The sequence below is a fragment of the Ciconia boyciana genome, chromosome 20, assembly GCF_034638445.1.
Source record: "Ciconia boyciana chromosome 20, ASM3463844v1, whole genome shotgun sequence".
In the NCBI taxonomy this organism is placed as follows: domain Eukaryota; kingdom Metazoa; phylum Chordata; class Aves; order Ciconiiformes; family Ciconiidae; genus Ciconia; species Ciconia boyciana.
The window spans coordinates 7,893,421-7,910,305 of NC_132953.1; the positions used below are offsets into that span (position 1 = coordinate 7,893,421).

Here is a 16,885-nt window from a genome sequence, read left to right on the forward strand (position 1 = left end):
GTCGCCTGCCCTCGGCCTCGCCTCCGGCGCGGGCACAGAGTGGTTTTCCGGCATCCTGCATCTCCCGACGGCTTCCCTCGGGAGACGGGTCACGGCGAGTCTCAGAAATGAGTGGCTGCTTGTCAGCGGGACGTGTCACTCGGGGAGCAACCTTGTCATGTAATGCCCGCGATTATATCAGCTGTATTGGTGGGTCGGGTCAGCCCTCATCAGCCCTTTCTGCCCCCCGCTCCCACGCTGCGCCCGTATTAGCTGCTGTCCCTGGCTGCCTGCGACTTGATGTAATGCAGCTTTCAGTCACTGCCAATGGGGCTCACGCTTCGATATCGTAACTGCTAAACGCGCTGTGACAAATAATCTGAGGAGGCTAAGCTTCCAGGACAGAGGAAATCGTTTTCCTCTTGAAATTAAAGTTGATGCCTAATGGAACGCAGTAAGACGTTTCCAGTAGGAACGTAGCCAGCGTTAGTCCATCTCCAGTCCCTTTTTGTGTGCCGAAGGAGACGTAGGAGGTTAGGGAAGTCATTTCCTAGAGTTCAGGATTTGCAATTTGCATTCTATAATCTCCCGGTCATTTGGCAGCAGATAGTTTGTCATGGTTTGTTTTAGCTGTTGTGATATTGATATTTATTATGCAAATTGTATTTCCTACTACTTATTGTTCTGCTCCCTATGAATACTCAAATTATTATAAACCTTTTTAGTTAATACGGGTTGTCTTTCAATTTGATGCTTGAGCCGCAGTGGGTCATAATGTACGATACTGAACAAAAGGGGCTAAACCATGTAATTAAAGAGAGACAAACAGGATAGCTGGGTGCCTAACGGCACGGAGGCGAACGGAGCTTCTCGCAGAGCCACTTGAGCCCGAGCTGTCGTTCACCGGTGCGCCAGTCCTTCTGGGGAGAAGGGAATCCGGCGTCACCGGCGAGGACAAACGCTTTCTTATAAACTGGGGGAGAAATCTGGCTTAGTTACGTGGTTGCGGTGGCCCGAAACTCTGCGTCTGTGGCACTCGTTGAGCGGGAGGGAGAGTGGTTTGGCACGTCTTTGGGGTGGAGAGGCTTGCCGTGCTGGGAGCCGTGCCGTGCTGCAGCGCGGCGGGTGGGGGTACGGGGAAGGGCCGGGAATGCCCCAAACCCAGTCCGAAGGAGCAGCATTTTGCGTTTTCTCGGGTGGGGCAGGGTGAAACCGGCCCGGTTTCGCCATCCGGCCAGCGAAAGCCCTTCCCAACCCGGCGATGTGACTCAACGCTTGCCCCGAGCGGTTTTAACTTCAGGCTTGGCGCGAGACAGGATGATAAAGTCGAACCGACAACTCGCCTGCCTCAGGCTAACTTGGAGTCACCTAGTTGGTAACGTTAGGAATATTTGGCGTCCTCGGTTGATGCTGGTGCGCGCCCATCGTGCTCCTGGTGTCGTAGGTGGGGGGGAGCACTCGGTCCTTTCCCCGGGTGACATAAAGCTGTCCCGTGATGGCTCGCTGTCCTAGTCCCCGCTTAGTAAGGCGCGGCTTTGCAGTCGGGGGGGGAGGGGGGGGGCATTGTGCTTTCCGCGTTGATTTACTCAACTTAAACCCCGTCGAAACGGTCGCAGGGACGAGAAGCTGCGGCCAAGCCGGCTTTAGGCCGGGCTGCGGTTAACGAGCCCCACCGCTCCGGCGGGCTCTGCCCGGGGAAGGCTCCGCGTCGCCGGGGAAGGCTCCACACCGCCTCCAGCGGCCCGGGGCCGCGCGGCGGGGAGCGGCCGAGGGACGGCCCCGCGGGCAGGAGGCGCGAGTGGGGAGCGGGGCCTGCGGGGGTTTTATTGAATTTCCTCGCTCTAGGCGGCCCTGCTCGGGCTCTGAGCGCGGATGCGGCCCGGCTCCTCTCCCGGCCGTGCCCCTGGGCCCCGCGCTGCCTGCGAAACGGCGCTTTTCTGCTGGAGCGCGGGCTCCCCCCACGCCGCGACGGGGGCTGAGCCGCTCGGGGGGGGGGGGGCCGGGCCCCGCCGGGCAGAAGCGCCCAGGGGCCCCCGCCCCGCTCGCTCCCCCCGCCCCGCTCGCCCCCCCCGCCCCGCTCGCTCCCCCCGCCCCCCGGTGCCCCTGCGCCCGCCGCCGCGCCCGGCACTTTGCCCCCGGCCCCTGGCGCGGGGCGGGGCCGGCGCCTCGCCCCGCCCCCGGCGCGCTGACGCGCGCGCATCTCATTAGCGGCGCGCGCGGTCGCTAGGTGCCGGCGCGGCGGGCAGAGCGAAGCAGGTGCCGGAGATGGCGGGTCGCGCCCAGCCCAGCGGCCCCGCGGCGAGCGGCGGCGCCCCGGGCCTCCTCCCGCTCCTCCTGCTGCTCCTCTCCGCCGCCGCCATCATCCCCAGAGGTAGGACGCGGCCGGCCCCCGCCCGCCCCGCCCGCGGGAGGGCGCCGCCGGGGCCTGTGGCGGGCGCGGGGAGCCGAGCGGGGCGGCCCGGCCCTCGGGGGACCCGCGGAGGGGGGGCCGTTGCGGCGGGAGAGCCGCTCGGGCGGACGCAGCGAGGTCCGGCGCTGCCCCCCCCCCCCTTCAGCCTCAGCCTCTCCCGGTGCGCGGGCGCCCGAGCCGGGCGACGGTCCCGGGAAGCATCCCCGGGGCCGGGGCGCTGCGAGCCCGGGGCGTGCCGGGGGGGCGGGCGAGCGAGCGAGCGCTCGCCGGTGCTCGGCGGCGGGGAAGGGACCCCCGGCGGCGGGCTCACCCGCGCGTGTCGGGGCGGCGCGGGCAGCCGGCTGCCGGTTACCATGGAAGCAGCTTCTCCCCGCTGCCCGTGGGCTCATCAAGCGGCCTCACAATTAAAAAGTAATTGCTGTGCGCGCCGCCTCCTCCCCCCCCCCGCCCCCGGTGTTTTCCTCGGTCGCGGTGGGGGGACGCTGCTCCGGGGATGCCGCCCCGCCGCCGCCGCCGCCGCCCGCGGGAGCCGGGAACCTGTTGGAATCCGAGTGCAACTTGCGAGGCGCTTCCCCCTCCGCCCTCCCCCGTGGCAGCGGGGCCCCGCCGAAAGCGCCTTCCCCGCTGCCGCCGGGCGCGGTGCCTCCAGCCCGGCTGCTCGGGAGGCGATCGCCCGGCTCGGGCGCTCGGGGTGAAGCGGGCGTTAATTCAGCGGGACTAAACAGGGCGGGCCGGGGCTGAGCAGCCTCCTGCCGCCGGTGAAGCTGCCGGAGCGGGACCGGGGCCGCGGGGCCCCTCCGCACCCCGGCTGCAGCAGCCGGTGGCGGCGAGGTGGCCTCCCGGCAGAGCCGGCCGCCTCGCTGGCGTTGCTTCGCTCCTGCACTGAGCCGAGTAGCCGCAGGAGGGACTTGCACTTGTGTCTGATGGCTTTGATAAAATATTCCTCCTTAATGCCACTTTATATTTACAGTGTGTCACTGGAGAGGCACAAGGCTTCATTTACTGGCTTGCGCGACGAGAGGAGCGAGCATTATTTGCCCGGGACGTTTCGGGAAGAACAAGAAGGCCATTGAGCGATCTGTTGAATTTAACTAATAGGAAAAGGGGGGGATAAAGGAGCAGGCAGCTCGGCCGAACAAAGAGCTTTATTCATAGGCGTGTTGTACATGCTTTCCCCGGTCTTCCCCCCTGGCCTTTTTGGGAGGACGGGGAGGGGGAGAAAGCCGGTGCCGTTTTCTGCTCGCTTTCCCTCTGCGAGAGGTCGGCGTCCTCTACGCAGGGCCGGGGGCTTCTGCCTGCAGGCCGGCTCTGGCAGCCACGATCGCTCCGTTTCCTAACGGTGCGTTCGCCTGCTTTCTGCACCCCTGAAGGGCGACTCTGTTCTCCGAGTTCAGCCGTTCCGCAGCCCGAAGCGTCCATTGAGGGTAGCCAGGAGCGATGGAAACGAGCCATCGGTGTCGGCCCTTTTCATTGCGAGACGGGGAAACGCTCGTGTCGCTTCAGTACGACTCGTCTGCGCCTAGCAGCAGACGCCCAGATGTTTATGTAGTTGATGTGTTCTCCTCCTAGTTTTTCAGATGTTTTGTCGCAAGGCGCTTGTGGAATTCGCGTTCGGCGTAGCTCGATGCGTAGTGAATTGCCCACCGCTTTGACCTGCAGACCCCGTCACTGAAAGACGCCCGAATTAAAAATAAAAGCCCTGTTGCAGGACGGCCGCCTTCGTTCTTTGTTTTGCCTCCTGACTCTCGATACCTCGCTTCGCATTTCGAATCCCTTTTTTTGAGAGCTGTTTTCAGCTAAAAGCTGGTGTGATCCTCCGATAGGGTAAGCCTGTTAATCACCACCCAGCTAATGGGCATAGCGACGCAATGGAGAACAGCAAAGCAGCTGAAGAGAAACAAAAGCAGGGTCGGATGCCGAATTAAAACGACTGTGCCTGACCTATGCGGTTGGGGTGTTCCAGCGGTGAAAAGCACCGCGCAGTGTGAACGGAGGTTGCGACGCTGTTAGCGGAGGATAGCTGTCTCGGGGGTTTGGCGCTCTGTCGCGAATCCCAGGATAAAATCCTAGACCTCCTGCTGTAACGCCTTTTAGATGAAATTTCCTTAAGGCCGAAGAAGTCCATTTTTTTCCTCCCTGTTTCCCCCCACCTTTTCAAAGCTCTCGATTTCTCAGCTCCTGTACTCTTGGAAGAGAAAATGAGCGTCGTGGCAGGAGGCGTCTGGCGGTGATTGCAGAGTGCTGTCGTTGCATCTCCCGTGCAGGTTGCTACCCGAGGCACGACGGCACGAGTGCCGTGTCGTGGTGGCGTCCCAGGATCTGGAGCGTGCTTTGGAGCGTGTCGTGGTGGCTTGGCCGCGCGCTTTAAGCGGGGGTAATTGGAACGGCGATAGGCAACGCTCCGGCTGGGTTTAAACTAAGCCGGTAACTCGAGACGAATCTGTGCGTTTCTGTGGTGCCTTTTTTATCTGATCTCAACGCTTTACAGTTAATTAAACTTCATAACACCCCTGTGAAGTCGGGAGAGAGTTGAGGAATGATTTCAGCTAATACTGAGAGGCAGGCAGCACTGGGGCGGAACGCAGCATCTGTCTCGTGGTGCAGAGCAACGTTGCACGGCAGTTTAGAAAGAATAACTTTTCAGCTGAAGCTATGGGAGGCATTTAGAGCCGGCATCGGGCTGCAACCCGGCCGTGGCACAGAGGTGCGACGGGCTGGACGAGAGGTGGTCGCGGTTGTAGTCTCCGTATCGGCCTTCATCGAACAAGCCCCGCGTGCGGCAGGCCAGAGAAAGACCCTCTCGAATGCAGCGAGCGCTCCCTCCCACCAAGGCTGTGTTAAGCCGGGCTCCTTTGTAAATACGGAGTGAGTTTCTAAGGAGCTTTTGTATGCGAGCGAGGCAAGTCTTCTGATCTGCAGCGGCTTCGCTCAGACTTGGCTGAGCTCCGGCGTTGAAAAACACACGGTTGCGTACTGCATGCAATGCAAACACCGGAGGAACGTTGCAAGGAAGGGGCTGGTAAATAAAGTAATCCGTCTGGGTTGCAGCTTGGGCTCATTTGTCTTGCACGTAGGCAGTTGAGCGCAGGTTTATAAGCATGACAATCTGGCTTGGAAACCACTGCCAAGGAGGCTCCCAAAGATGGGAAGACAAGGAAATGGCTCCGCTCCACGCACGCTCTGCACGGAGGAGGGGGCAGTTGTCGGCACCTTTGGCTGGATGGGCACCATCGATATTTTCTGGCCGACGGGATGCTCCTTGGCGCGGGCGGCCGCCACCGCTGTTTGTCTCGCAGAGGTGGCTGTGCGGACAGGAGGCTGGAGAGAGGAGGTACGCTCCTCCGGGGAGCCCCGGGCCTTACCGGCGCCTGCTTTGCTGCTGCTGCTGCTGCGTTGCCGTTTTCTTTGTTTGTCTGTCGCTGTCTTTCCTGGGTGGGTAAATAAAGAAGGCTTCGTAAGTACACAGCTCTGACTCGGTAACCCCGGGTGGCTTGGCGTGCCTTCCTCCGGCTGTGCCAGAGCTAAAGACGGGTTCGTGGGGCGATGGCATGCGGACGTGGTCTCTGCCCTATTGCTGGACTAAAAATGGGTCAGCTCTTTAACCCTGCGTCTGCCTGAGGCCATCCGAAGTCAAGCGCTTGCTTCAGCCTGGATATGCCATCTGTTTGCGATGACCGTTTAAATGCTCCTAAGAACGCGTTTGCTCAAAAAAATACTTCCTGATATTGTATGTCGGCAGACTTTTCTGGACGTTCCCGTTTAACGCCAGATTTTGTAGAGATTATCGCTACACTTTTAAAAGGGGTTTTGGCAACCTGTACCTCTTCTGTTTTTCGGTAGCACGTGGCAGTACTTCTGTCTTGGACGCAGGGGCTCCCCGCATCCGTAAAGTTACATTTCCTCCTGTGGTTCAGGGAGACGGGATTTTAGCAGGCTCCGGAGGCTGCGAGTGTAGCGCAGGCTGTAAGTCTGCAGCGTTCGCTGTAGCTGGAATTCGGCCAGTAAGTAAATACTCACGCAGTGGTTTAAGAGCACAAGCAAAGCTGGACGTGCAATCTGTATCTCTTCTGAGAAACTGGATGCTACATGGAGATAAAAAAAAAAAAAAACAAAACAACTCGCCTTTGTTTCTCCGGGGAATTATTGCCTGCCGTTCTCTGGTGGTGCAAACCCACCAGCGCTAAATAAAAGAGGCTGTTTGGAAACCTGCAATGAAGGAGAGACCCTGGGTGGAATGTTGTAATTACGAGTGGTATGTACTTGTTTAAGTTTCATAAATCAGTTGCTTTCCTGGAGATTTAATTGCATGCTGCAGCTAGCAGCTGCTGTTGTGGTTAATGGGGAGCTCCACCACAGAATGCTTTGAAGGTCGTCCAGCGCTGGCTTGGACGCTTTGGTGTGCTTGGCTTCGAGGGGAGCGTGCTGGTGAAAAAGGGTGTGTTTTGCATGTGTGGCAGGCATTTTTTTGGAGGAAAAAACCGCGAGGCTTCAATCAAAACTCTGGTAATCAAAACACAAGGGAGCTTGTCGGCTGGGGCGCACGTCGATGCGTGGTAGCTGGCCCGCGTTGCTCCGAGATGAGCTGGCGTTTGTGGTTGAGCCATGGGCTGAATTTAGATATCCCAGTTTTTAATTTGCAAGCGCAGAAAGAGCCCTGGCTGCAAGTCGTGCGGGTGCAGGCTGGCTCCTCTATGGACCCTTGCCTGCACGTGACTAGCACCCGCCTGGTTTCCCTCCGCCTTTTTTGCCATCATAACAGTTTTTCTCCTTCCTCACGTACTCGTTACCTGTTGAACTTCTTGTCTTTCCTGCTCTGTTTCGCATCGGGTTCTCGCCTGAAGTCTTTGCCTGGCGATGGAGGTAGATGCCAGGGAGCCCTGTGGAGTGTGCTCTGCCGTCCCGCCCGGGACTCTCGAAAACCTGCCTTTCAGGTCGATCCGACTCGCCCGTTCCAGGTACATTATAGCGAGTGGTAAGAATACACAAGGAGCAGCGGTGGTTCTTGTAATTGATGCCGAACTCTTTCCATGTGCTCACCCACTGTACGTGGTCGGTGGCTTTCTCGTTGTATTTGAAACGCTCGACTAGATTGTGCCAGGAACTTTTATTGGCCTGCACGCCTAGTTATTTTAAACCAGCCGTGTCCCTTCGTAGGGTTGGGCCAGCGTGCTATTTTTACCCTACGGTTTGGTTTTAATTGATTATGTTCTTCTGTGGTTTAAAAACTTGAGTATCAAAAACATTCTGACCTTACTGAATTCTCAAGGTAAATCTATTATAAGACTTGAGACCCCATTAAGATGCCAGTATAAAGGATCAAAGCGACGCTTAAGCACATCTCTTCGCTCAGAAATATAAAACTTTGGCGGACTGTAGCTTAACTGAAAAAACTCTCTTTAGTTTTGATTTTTCTGTGGGTTTTTTTTTTTTTTTGGTCACTGGAAATGCTGGCGGCTTCTCGGCGTTGTCCGTTTGCCGACAGTGGCACGTGTAGGTGCTGCCTTCTGGCAGGTCCATGATGGGTTTGACTTGGTTCCTTCCTTCTGAAGGAGCGCTGCCTGTTTTTGCGCGTCCTGCCCAGGCGATGACGTCCGTGTCACCCCCTCCCCTCCTCTTAGAGGCAACGCCGGCCAAGTGCAAATACCAAAGAGAAAACAGGCTCTTTGCAGTACGCGATGGCGAGCGCTTTTTAAACCCCAGGTGTACGTTTGGCAGCAGGAAATAGTCGTGTTAGAAACTTACTTTCTCTGCCAAGGCCGGCTGTGAAGTTTGCCCTAAGCAGTTACGTCCCTGGCTTGATTCTTCAGCAGGACGGCAAAACGCGGCACTTGTCTTACGTTTTCTGGAGTGCTTGGCTGAGCAACGGAAGCGATGAGGGACGGCGATCTCCACCTGCGGAACAGGGCAGATGCGAACGTAGCTGTCGGAGCCAAGGATGCCCACGGGGCCAGCGCTGCCTCCTAAAGTTAGACTCGGGCTTGGCGAGTGCTGCGTATATAAAACCCCGGGTTCAGGTTATGACTGCGAGTGAACCTTCTTGATCTTGTTGTGCCCTTTTTTAGCAGCGTTAGTAAGCGCTTGAATTCGATTTATAATCTCTTCGAAGGTCTGCTTCCAGAATGGAAATGTCATTGAATTCCCCAAGCCATCAGCAGGTCTCTCAAGTCGGTCTTCTCTGGGGCGGACTCTGGCAGCGGTGGTCTCCCATTCACAGAGATGTACTCACGGGCTAAGCCAAAACATGACGGCGCTCGTAAGCTTGGACCAAAGATACCTCAAAATTTGATCCGGGAACACGCCTTCTTGTTAGAGCAGTAATGCTGTTTATAGATATGATCTCTTCGTGGACAGCATGAGACCACGTGGGGACTTGGCAGGCTCCAGCGAGAGAGGTCCGAGACCACCGTCGCGGTGGCTGGGTGGGGCCCGTGGTACCACCAGCCTGCGTGGCGTCTCCGCCTGGGGGGTGGGTGCGTCCCAGACCCCTCATCCACTTTATTCCAGCGCTCTGCGGTCTATATCCCTTCTCCGAAGTGTGACAGGGAAGAAAGAAATATCAAGCAGCAAAGTGACATTCCCCTCCCTCCCCTGCTCCCCCCGTGCGGTAATAGGAATACGAGTCAGAGTCCGCAGCATCAAAAGAGAGATCAGAGTAATCGGATCAAGCATGAGAAACTGCTTGTTGCCGCTTTTCTGTTTTTAAATGAGGCTGCCTGGCAGCTTCCCTCGCAGAACACTTTTAAATACTAGCGATGTTGAGCTTTGGAGCTGGGGTTACAGCGAAGTAGGGCTCTGCTAAAATTGGGCTAGAAAGAAAAACTTCCTTTGCGCAGCCTGAGCATTACGTGTAGCCTCCGGGCTAATACGCAGAAATAAAGGCCTCTCGTACCCCCCCGGCCCTTAGTTTGTCGCCGAGAAGAGGAACGTTTGTCTCTAGCTCTGCTTGCAGAGAGCGCGCTCTCGCTTTGTGCGCTTTATCGCAGTAATGCTTCTCCGAGATGCGGTCTGCGATGCCGATACGTCCGTGACCTTGAGAAAGCACGGTGGCTTTCTTGAAAGCTGTTCCCACCCCGCTGCCCTGGTGTGGCACGGGATAACTCTGGGACGACGGCCGCCCTTCTCCATTGAAAGGCGTTGAAATCGTACGGCTGGGCCAGGCCGGGGGGAAGAGCTGCTGGCTCTGGCTCACAGCTCGGCTGCAAAGGCTTCTCCTCTTTACGCAGGGCTGTCTCTGCGCCGGCTGGAGGCACGTGGACGTCCACCCCCGTCCTTAACGTTTGCGGTGCTCTAGCATCAAAACGGTCACTTACCCGGGCGGTTGCGAAGCTGCGGTGCCCCGGGTTAGGCAGTTGTGTTTGCTCAGGCGTTTTGCATGGATTAGCTCAGTCGGTTGAGGCTTGGAGAAGAATGGCAAGTATTGTTTTCTTGGCTTTCCTAAAGTGACGCTGAACTTCTTGCTGGACGCTGCAGGTAAGACGGCTTGCTTTCGGGAGTGCTGCTCTAAAAGACGCCAGTCGGGTCTCTTACAGCACCGCTTCAGGTAAGGGGTTTTGTTACGCTGCAGGTAGTCCGTTGGTGCGGCGAGGTTACGTTGGACAAACCCAAGCTGCTTAAGCACACAGGACAAACACAGAAACCCCCTATCGCTCCTTGGAGTTAGGTTATGAGGTCGGCCAGCTAATTCTAGCTGGCTTCGTTGTAATGAAGGCCTAAAATACTCGCATGTAGAGAACTGTTGCTGTAGCTTGGGTTTTTTTGGATTCGCGTTCTAAGCTATTTTGCTTGAAAACGTGATTTGAGCTATCTGTTTGTGCTCCCATTACTTGCCTCTTTGATATCTTTATCCACATTAGCTAATGTGGATGTAGGTTACGGTATGATAAGCTCAGTAGAAGCAGGGAAGCTGCTAAGAGTTCCCCCCCCGCCTTGCTTTCCCCAGTCTGTATAAAATTAGATGCTCTTTTTAGCTGACTTGAGGATAGGCGCTGCCAGGCACTGCATGAGCTCTTTTTAACAAGAAAGTGTGCCGCGTTGTTTTAGGTGTCAGCAGCTCTTTAAAAGCACTCGTGCCTAGATCGCTCTTCCTGCCTTAATCGGGGAAGGCTTCTGGATAGCTTCGTAGTGTCTCTTGGTGCTGAGATCCCGAGCGATGCCAGTTTTCGTTATCGTTTCCTGATGACAGCCTGACTGGGCTTCGTGGCGTTGGGTGGAAAGCCGCTTGACAAACATCAACACCGTGAATCCTTGTCATCAAGTGAGCGTCGGCTTTGTCAAAGGGAGCTTGCGGAGGGTGGTTTGGGTTCGTTAGGGCTGTTTGGAACAAGCCTGCTTTTCCAGGACAGGCGCAGCAGGAGCGAAACAAAGCGAAACCCCTGCTTACCGTCTGAAGCGCTTTCATGGTGTCGGGGAGAATCTAGGTCGGCTTGACAGCAACTCCGCGTCTCTAGGCGGGTTAATTTTTTTGCCACCCTCATTTCTTACCACGCTGTGCAGAGTCTGGAGGAACCACGGGCGGTTCCTTGGCTCCTGTCGGCTGACGGGCGCTCAAATCAAATAGGTGCGTGGGAGCGTTTTGATTTGCAGGAGCATTTTGATTTGCAGCTGGGCGGTGGGTGTAGTTGGGCCGTAATAAGGCGCCCTGCCGAGCCAGCCGGTATTTCCTTAGCTCCTCTGCAAACGCCTCCCTTGCACGTCGCGTCTCCTGGCCACGGGTGGTGGAGCAGAGGAGGATGCGTGTGCTCGGTGGTGGACGAGGCGGAGCGGAGATCCCCGCCGGAGCGGCGTGGTTTGTCAGGCAGCGTGCCGTCCCTACCCGTGTCGGTGCAGCGCGCTCCTCTCTGGCTCCTGGAGATGCTTACAGCAACTCGCGGTAGGGATGAGGCCGGAGCATTGAACTTGCTCCTGCTTCTTGTCCCTAGTCACCACTGAAGCGGGGATGCACAGAAGATTCTTCTGGGTGTGTAAAAACTGAGTGTAATTTCTCCTTTGTAACTTAACTTTTCACTTCTGACCTTCGTTTTCTAACGGTTTGCTGGCTGCTCAAACGGAGACTTGTGCTGCGTCAGTAAGAGAGCGTATCTGTAGGGTCACGATACTCGACTGCTTTTTCTGCCGTATCGCAGTTAAGGACCGTTCTTCTTCCTCCTTGCTTGGCTTCTGGTCTGAAAGTGGCTCCAAAAGAGACATTTAACTCATTAAGCTAGTAGACAGAACTACTGAGAGTGACTCCCACGCTGAGCTTTTTGAGCTCTGTCCACATTAACAGCTTCTCGTTCGATTTAAAGGTCTTATACTCTGAATCGTTCCATATAATCTTTAACAGAATGTACACATTTAATCAACTCTCCCTGAATCCATAACTGCCAGGTATTGCTTCTTCAGCATGTTGAAGCGCAGTCGCATCTTTTCTCGGTAAGAGCAAAGATTAAAGCGGGATAGATAGGAGATTAACGCTGTTCCCTTCGGACATCGTCAGGGAAAGGGGGAGAAACTTGTAGACAAGGAATAAAGAAAATACTCAGAGGCAAATAATTTATTGCTATATAGGAATATATAGAGCCATGTAAACAGAGGGTTTATAGCAAAACTAGTGATGCAGCTTTTCAGTCACTCTGGGAGAATTTTGGATGCACGATTATACGATGGCTCTCTCCTCCAGGCTCTCTTTGGTAAATTGGGTCTCAAGTTTTCAAGTATGTTAACACCACACGACGTATGCGGAACGCAACTCTGGCAGGTGCCCATGGCGTGTCAGATAAAGCTGTCTTTTTTTGGGGTACGTTTTCAATTTTGTGTTGAGGTCGGCTAGGTCTGTTGATCTCATTCCGGTTTGAGACGGGGGAGGTTGTCTTTAGTGGGAGCTCCCCTTAAACACGATTTCAGCATTTCCTACAGAATGACTTTTTTTAATTCCTTGTGAGAATTAAACATCTTGTGGACTACCCGTTGTATTCACGATCCGCCGTTTCTTCCTCTCCTTCCCACTCGTGCACCACACCCCCCAAAAATCTTACGTCACCGGGTTTACGCGCAAGGCTGCCAAGGCAGGAAAAGAGAACAAAAATGGGTGGCTGCGGTGATTGGGGCGTGTTGCTGGTTTGAGTCCAGCAATTTTATTAACTCCTGGAATTAATCCTCAGGGAATGCATGGCCACATGCAGCGAGATGGCGTCGGTGGAACAGCGTTGCGCATCTAGAGGGTAAAAGAAACCTGCGGTACGTGCAAATGACAAGCCTTCAAATGGAAGCGTAATCTTCCGGGCGTTGTTACGCCATGGAGATTTTCATTACGAACCGCCACAGCACCCGTAGCTGCCCCTTCGAACGGTCTTTGATGTGACTCTGCCTTGGTGTCCCGCGATGGCCGGGGCTGCTCGGAGCGATAACGGGGGGCTGCCGAGGAGGAGGAGGGCTGGCAGGGCTGGGGTTCGCCGTATTGCGGGCTCAACGAGCGGTACCTCATTCTCCCATCCTCTCCCCGTTGCTGTGTATAAATCCTGTCCTAAAGTAGGGAGTAGCTTAAATTATCCTGCGGTAAATAAATAAGGATTAGGAAGCTATTTTAAGCCTGGTCGTCTGCCTCTCTTCCTGGGGAGAGCCCAGCGGACTGGCCGATGGAGCGGGCGTTCTCTGCTCGTAGGGATGAAAGGATTTTGCGGCGGAATTAACGGGGACGTTGGCGGGTATGCGCAGATGAGGGGGATGCTGGTGAAAAACGGTGTGGACTGTTCCCTGCTTCTCCTGATTTCACTGCCTGAAGAACGAACCTTGTGCTGCCAACTCTTGCTAAATTCACTGGGGAAACCTTTGGAAGTGCAGCTCTTCTTTAAATAAAATGTCTTTGTAGCAGTCAAAGAAACTGGCATCCATTAAAGATGCAATCCAAAACAACGTGGAAGTTTTAATAACTTGGTATTTTTGTTGTGCCCAAACCCCAAATTACTTACAGAGTAACTTTTGCTTGCTTGGTTGATTTATAAACGTCTAGGAAATTGCTTGCCTAAACCTCTGTAGAAGTTCATTTGAGTGGACTGGCTAAGGAGTCATTTTTGTCAGCTTAATAAGCATAATAAAATGGTAAATCTGAGGGGGGAGAGAAGCACCTCCGCAATGGGTATCTTTTCATTTTAACTTGGTTCCTAGGATCTGTAAGGAATTCAAAGGCAGAGAGAGAGCGAAGAGCTCCGGCTAGGTATTGATGCAACTCGTCCCTGTTTTTCTGGAAAATGTACAGATCCTGTGGACTAGAAGCCAAGCTCTGGGAAACTGTTGGGTGTGAACTCCCGCTCGTATGGCGCAGAGCGGGGCGGGCAGCCCTGGCGCTTCCTTCGGCTCCGCCGTCGGTGCGCGGCGGGCGGCCCCGGTTTCGCGTCACCTTCGGCAATTTTGCCAGCGCTGTCGGTGTTTGTTTCTCACCTTGCGTGATTTTGTATGTTTAGTCTCCTCTTGGAGTGGCTTTTTTCAGCCTTCATTTGTCCAGATTATTGGCATGCAGAGGAGAGCTGACTTGTATTTACATGATTTAGTTGTAAATATGGTAAGTGTTGATAGATATTGTTGTCATAAGTGCTTACAGCTACTGGACTGATTACTGAATTTCTTCTGTGAAAATCTGTACAAGCTATGCATACGAGCAACTTCCCAAGGGAAGCGCGTGAAATGAGCCTGTGGTTTCCGTGCAGAAATCAAAGCCTAGGTGTGGCTGGAGTGGGTGAATTTATTGGGTAAGTATTGTCAGGTATTGTCTGGCAACAACTGGGGTTCCGAGGCTGCGACAAAGGCAAAACAAAAGGTTCTCGTTGCCCTTTTTTGGTGGGAACAGATGCCATTATGTGGAATAACTATTTGGGGATGATATGCATAGAAAACATCTGTAAGGTTATACACCAGGGGCTCGGGATGAGTGATGTTAATCGCTGCCACTGGGGTTGAAGGAACAAATGCATTCTTTGCTGGTACTTTAATTGACTAATACGCTCTGCTTGAACTACCGTTGTTTAACGGTATTACTTCCAGAATGCTTTATGTACCTTCCTAGATCCCTTGCGTTCGTAAACGAGTACTTCTGGGAAGTGTCTCTCCAAATGCAAAAAGCCTGGGCTTGGCTAAATCCTCTCCGGGGGTGTGGATCGGAGAGGGCTCTCTGCAGCCTTAAGACACGTCTTCCCTTTGCTGAAAATCTTCGGTTCTTGTGCTTTCAACCAACGGAAATGAAAATTTGGGGGTGTGATTTGAGGTTTTGAGGTAATTTAAGGTGGTAACGGTTCTTACGTTAAAAAACACACGGGGAGGGAGAAGCAGGTCGTGTTGCGTGTGGAGGGGAGAGCATGGATGTGCCTGGTTTTGCACAGCCGTGGACCCCCCGAGCTTGCTGGTGCTGGAAGCAGGGACTGGCTTCCAGGCGGCGATGGTGCCTCCTGCCTCGCACGCGTTTGCATTGCCAGCGGCCGGGAGATGGAAACCCTGGACCTGCAGGCGGCGACTGGAAATCCGCACGCTCCTAAGGAGCCCAAGGTTTGTAAGCTGTAGGACGCTGCAGGGCAGTGGCTGGAGACGCGAGCGGCGCGCTAGCTACTTACAGTGCGCTTGATGCTGAATTTAGGGCATAGATGAAAAGTCTCTCCCCGCCCCAATGTACTTCTCTACGTAATACTAACGTCTAAAGTCGTCTGTATCTCGCTACGGCTTAGGCTAGGTGAAGAAAACCTGGGAGTCGCGTCCCGGTTCTTATGGCGCCGGTTTTTCTGAGCAGCGCCGTACGTGTGAAACGAGAAGCAGCGCTTCCATCCCCGCTGCTCGGTGGATGTATTTCTCGGTTTAGAGCTGCCTCCTTGGGAATACAGACAAGTTGGAAGGAATATCTGTTCCCTCCCAGGCAAAAGCTGTCCCGTTGGTGGGCGATGGAGTGGCTCGTCTGGATTCGTAGCACAGTTTGGCAGTTTGTTTGCCTCTCGGCCCCTTGATTCACGACTGTTTTGCCTTAAGGGGGGAAAAGGAAAAAAATCCTCGCTTGTGGGGTCAGGAGAAAAGGGAGAATAGGAACCCCGAGTACTTAGTATGGGCAGTGTAAGCTTTGCAGAGTCACACATCCAGATGGATTACATGAGGAACTTGACATCTTGTTTAAAAACAAATCATTCATTATGTAGCAATGAATAATCAAGCATTACAGTTTCATCTCTGGAGGTTCCTTTTTTGGTTGGAATTTTGATAGTTCAGTAATTAAAAGCTGAAAGCTATTACACTGTCTACATGTTGATCAATTGGTAATTAAAAAGTTGATGATAGATATGGTATTTCATGGGACTGGTTTGTTACGATCGGATTGCCTTGATGTGTTTTGAAATTGTCATTTAACTTAGCACTTCGGCATTTTTCAATATTCATGGACTATTTTACTTGAATTTTATAAATGCCTTTAAATTATCAAAATTTGCATACAGTAATTTGAGACCCCAACGGATCACAGGATTTTAATGGGATCTGAAAGGTTGGGTTTCTCCCCATCTACTGCCACGTGTTTCAAGCCTGTGTCCGTGTTCCTCCTCTGGCTGCTGTATGATTCTTGGGCTGTCGGAGCGTTAATTTGCTGTGGCAGATTGCTGTGGCTGCCTTAATCAGCCTGAATCCAAGGCAAATACTTAAGCGTTCTTGAGGTATGACCCTTGTTGCAAGATTCCTTCCTCGTAAAAGTCATTCAGCTTTCCTGCCGGCTTCTTAATCTGTACCTGATGTCGAAGCGCTAGTTGGGACAGGAGCCCCTCGGGCTCTTGCTGCTGCGGTGGCTGAGCCACCCGCGTTTCCCTGCGGCCACGATCCTTTGGGCCGGGGCGTAGTTTGGGTCGTTGCACGAGCGTCGCGGCTCCAGCGCGGCCCCGATGCCGCGTCCTCTTCGGGGCAGTCCTGTCAAATGCATGGGTGGCATTCTTATGGCGTTCAGGGGTCTTACGTGGAAGAACTATCAAAATACGGCGTAATTTACGCTGGAGAATTTTGTCAAGCTGATTAGCAAGGCGACAAATAACGCTGACGGGTACTGTGGTTGAACAGCAGAGTACTGTGGTGCAGGACCAGAGCGGCGGGTTGCCTTGGACAGCTTGCCCTGCCTTAGCAGCTCCTGCTTTTTGAGCTTTTGGCTTTGCTGGTCGATGAATATTTGAGAAGCCTGTAGGTTTGCTGAGCCCCTTGCAGCGGAGGGAAGGTTGGAGATAAGTTGGATAATACAATCAGGGACAAAGCAGTCCAAAATGAAGGAAAACTGTGTTGGTAATGGCCTCCGTGATGGAAGATTCATTGCTTCAGGAGTCTAATTTGAGACCAAATGAAGCCCCAACCTGATGCTCTTCAGAGCATAATGCAAGATTTACTGCTCTGCCATGCTCCAGAGATTAAAAAAACCAAAACGTCCCCCCTCTAAGCCGCCCTTCCTTTGCTTGCAAGACTTAGGGAAAAACAGGGTTTTTTTTCTTGCAGAGCCCTCCTTTCTCTAATGCTAGG

At 54.2% G+C, this 16,885-nt stretch overlaps 1 protein-coding gene across 3 annotated transcripts in view; it reads left to right on the top strand.

Annotated features, from left to right (window-relative positions):
* Positions 1-2,191: 2,191 nt before the first annotated feature.
* The window catches only part of CADM1 (cell adhesion molecule 1), a 172,609-nt gene continuing 157,915 nt past the window's right edge, over positions 2,192-16,885 (top strand). For all 3 annotated transcript variants that reach the window (XM_072884717.1, XM_072884718.1, XM_072884719.1), the window contains exon 1: positions 2,192-2,350. In XM_072884717.1, coding sequence (XP_072740818.1) covers positions 2,245-2,350 — 106 coding nt within the window. In that variant the 5' untranslated portion in view covers positions 2,192-2,244. The remainder of the gene's footprint in view (positions 2,351-16,885) is intronic.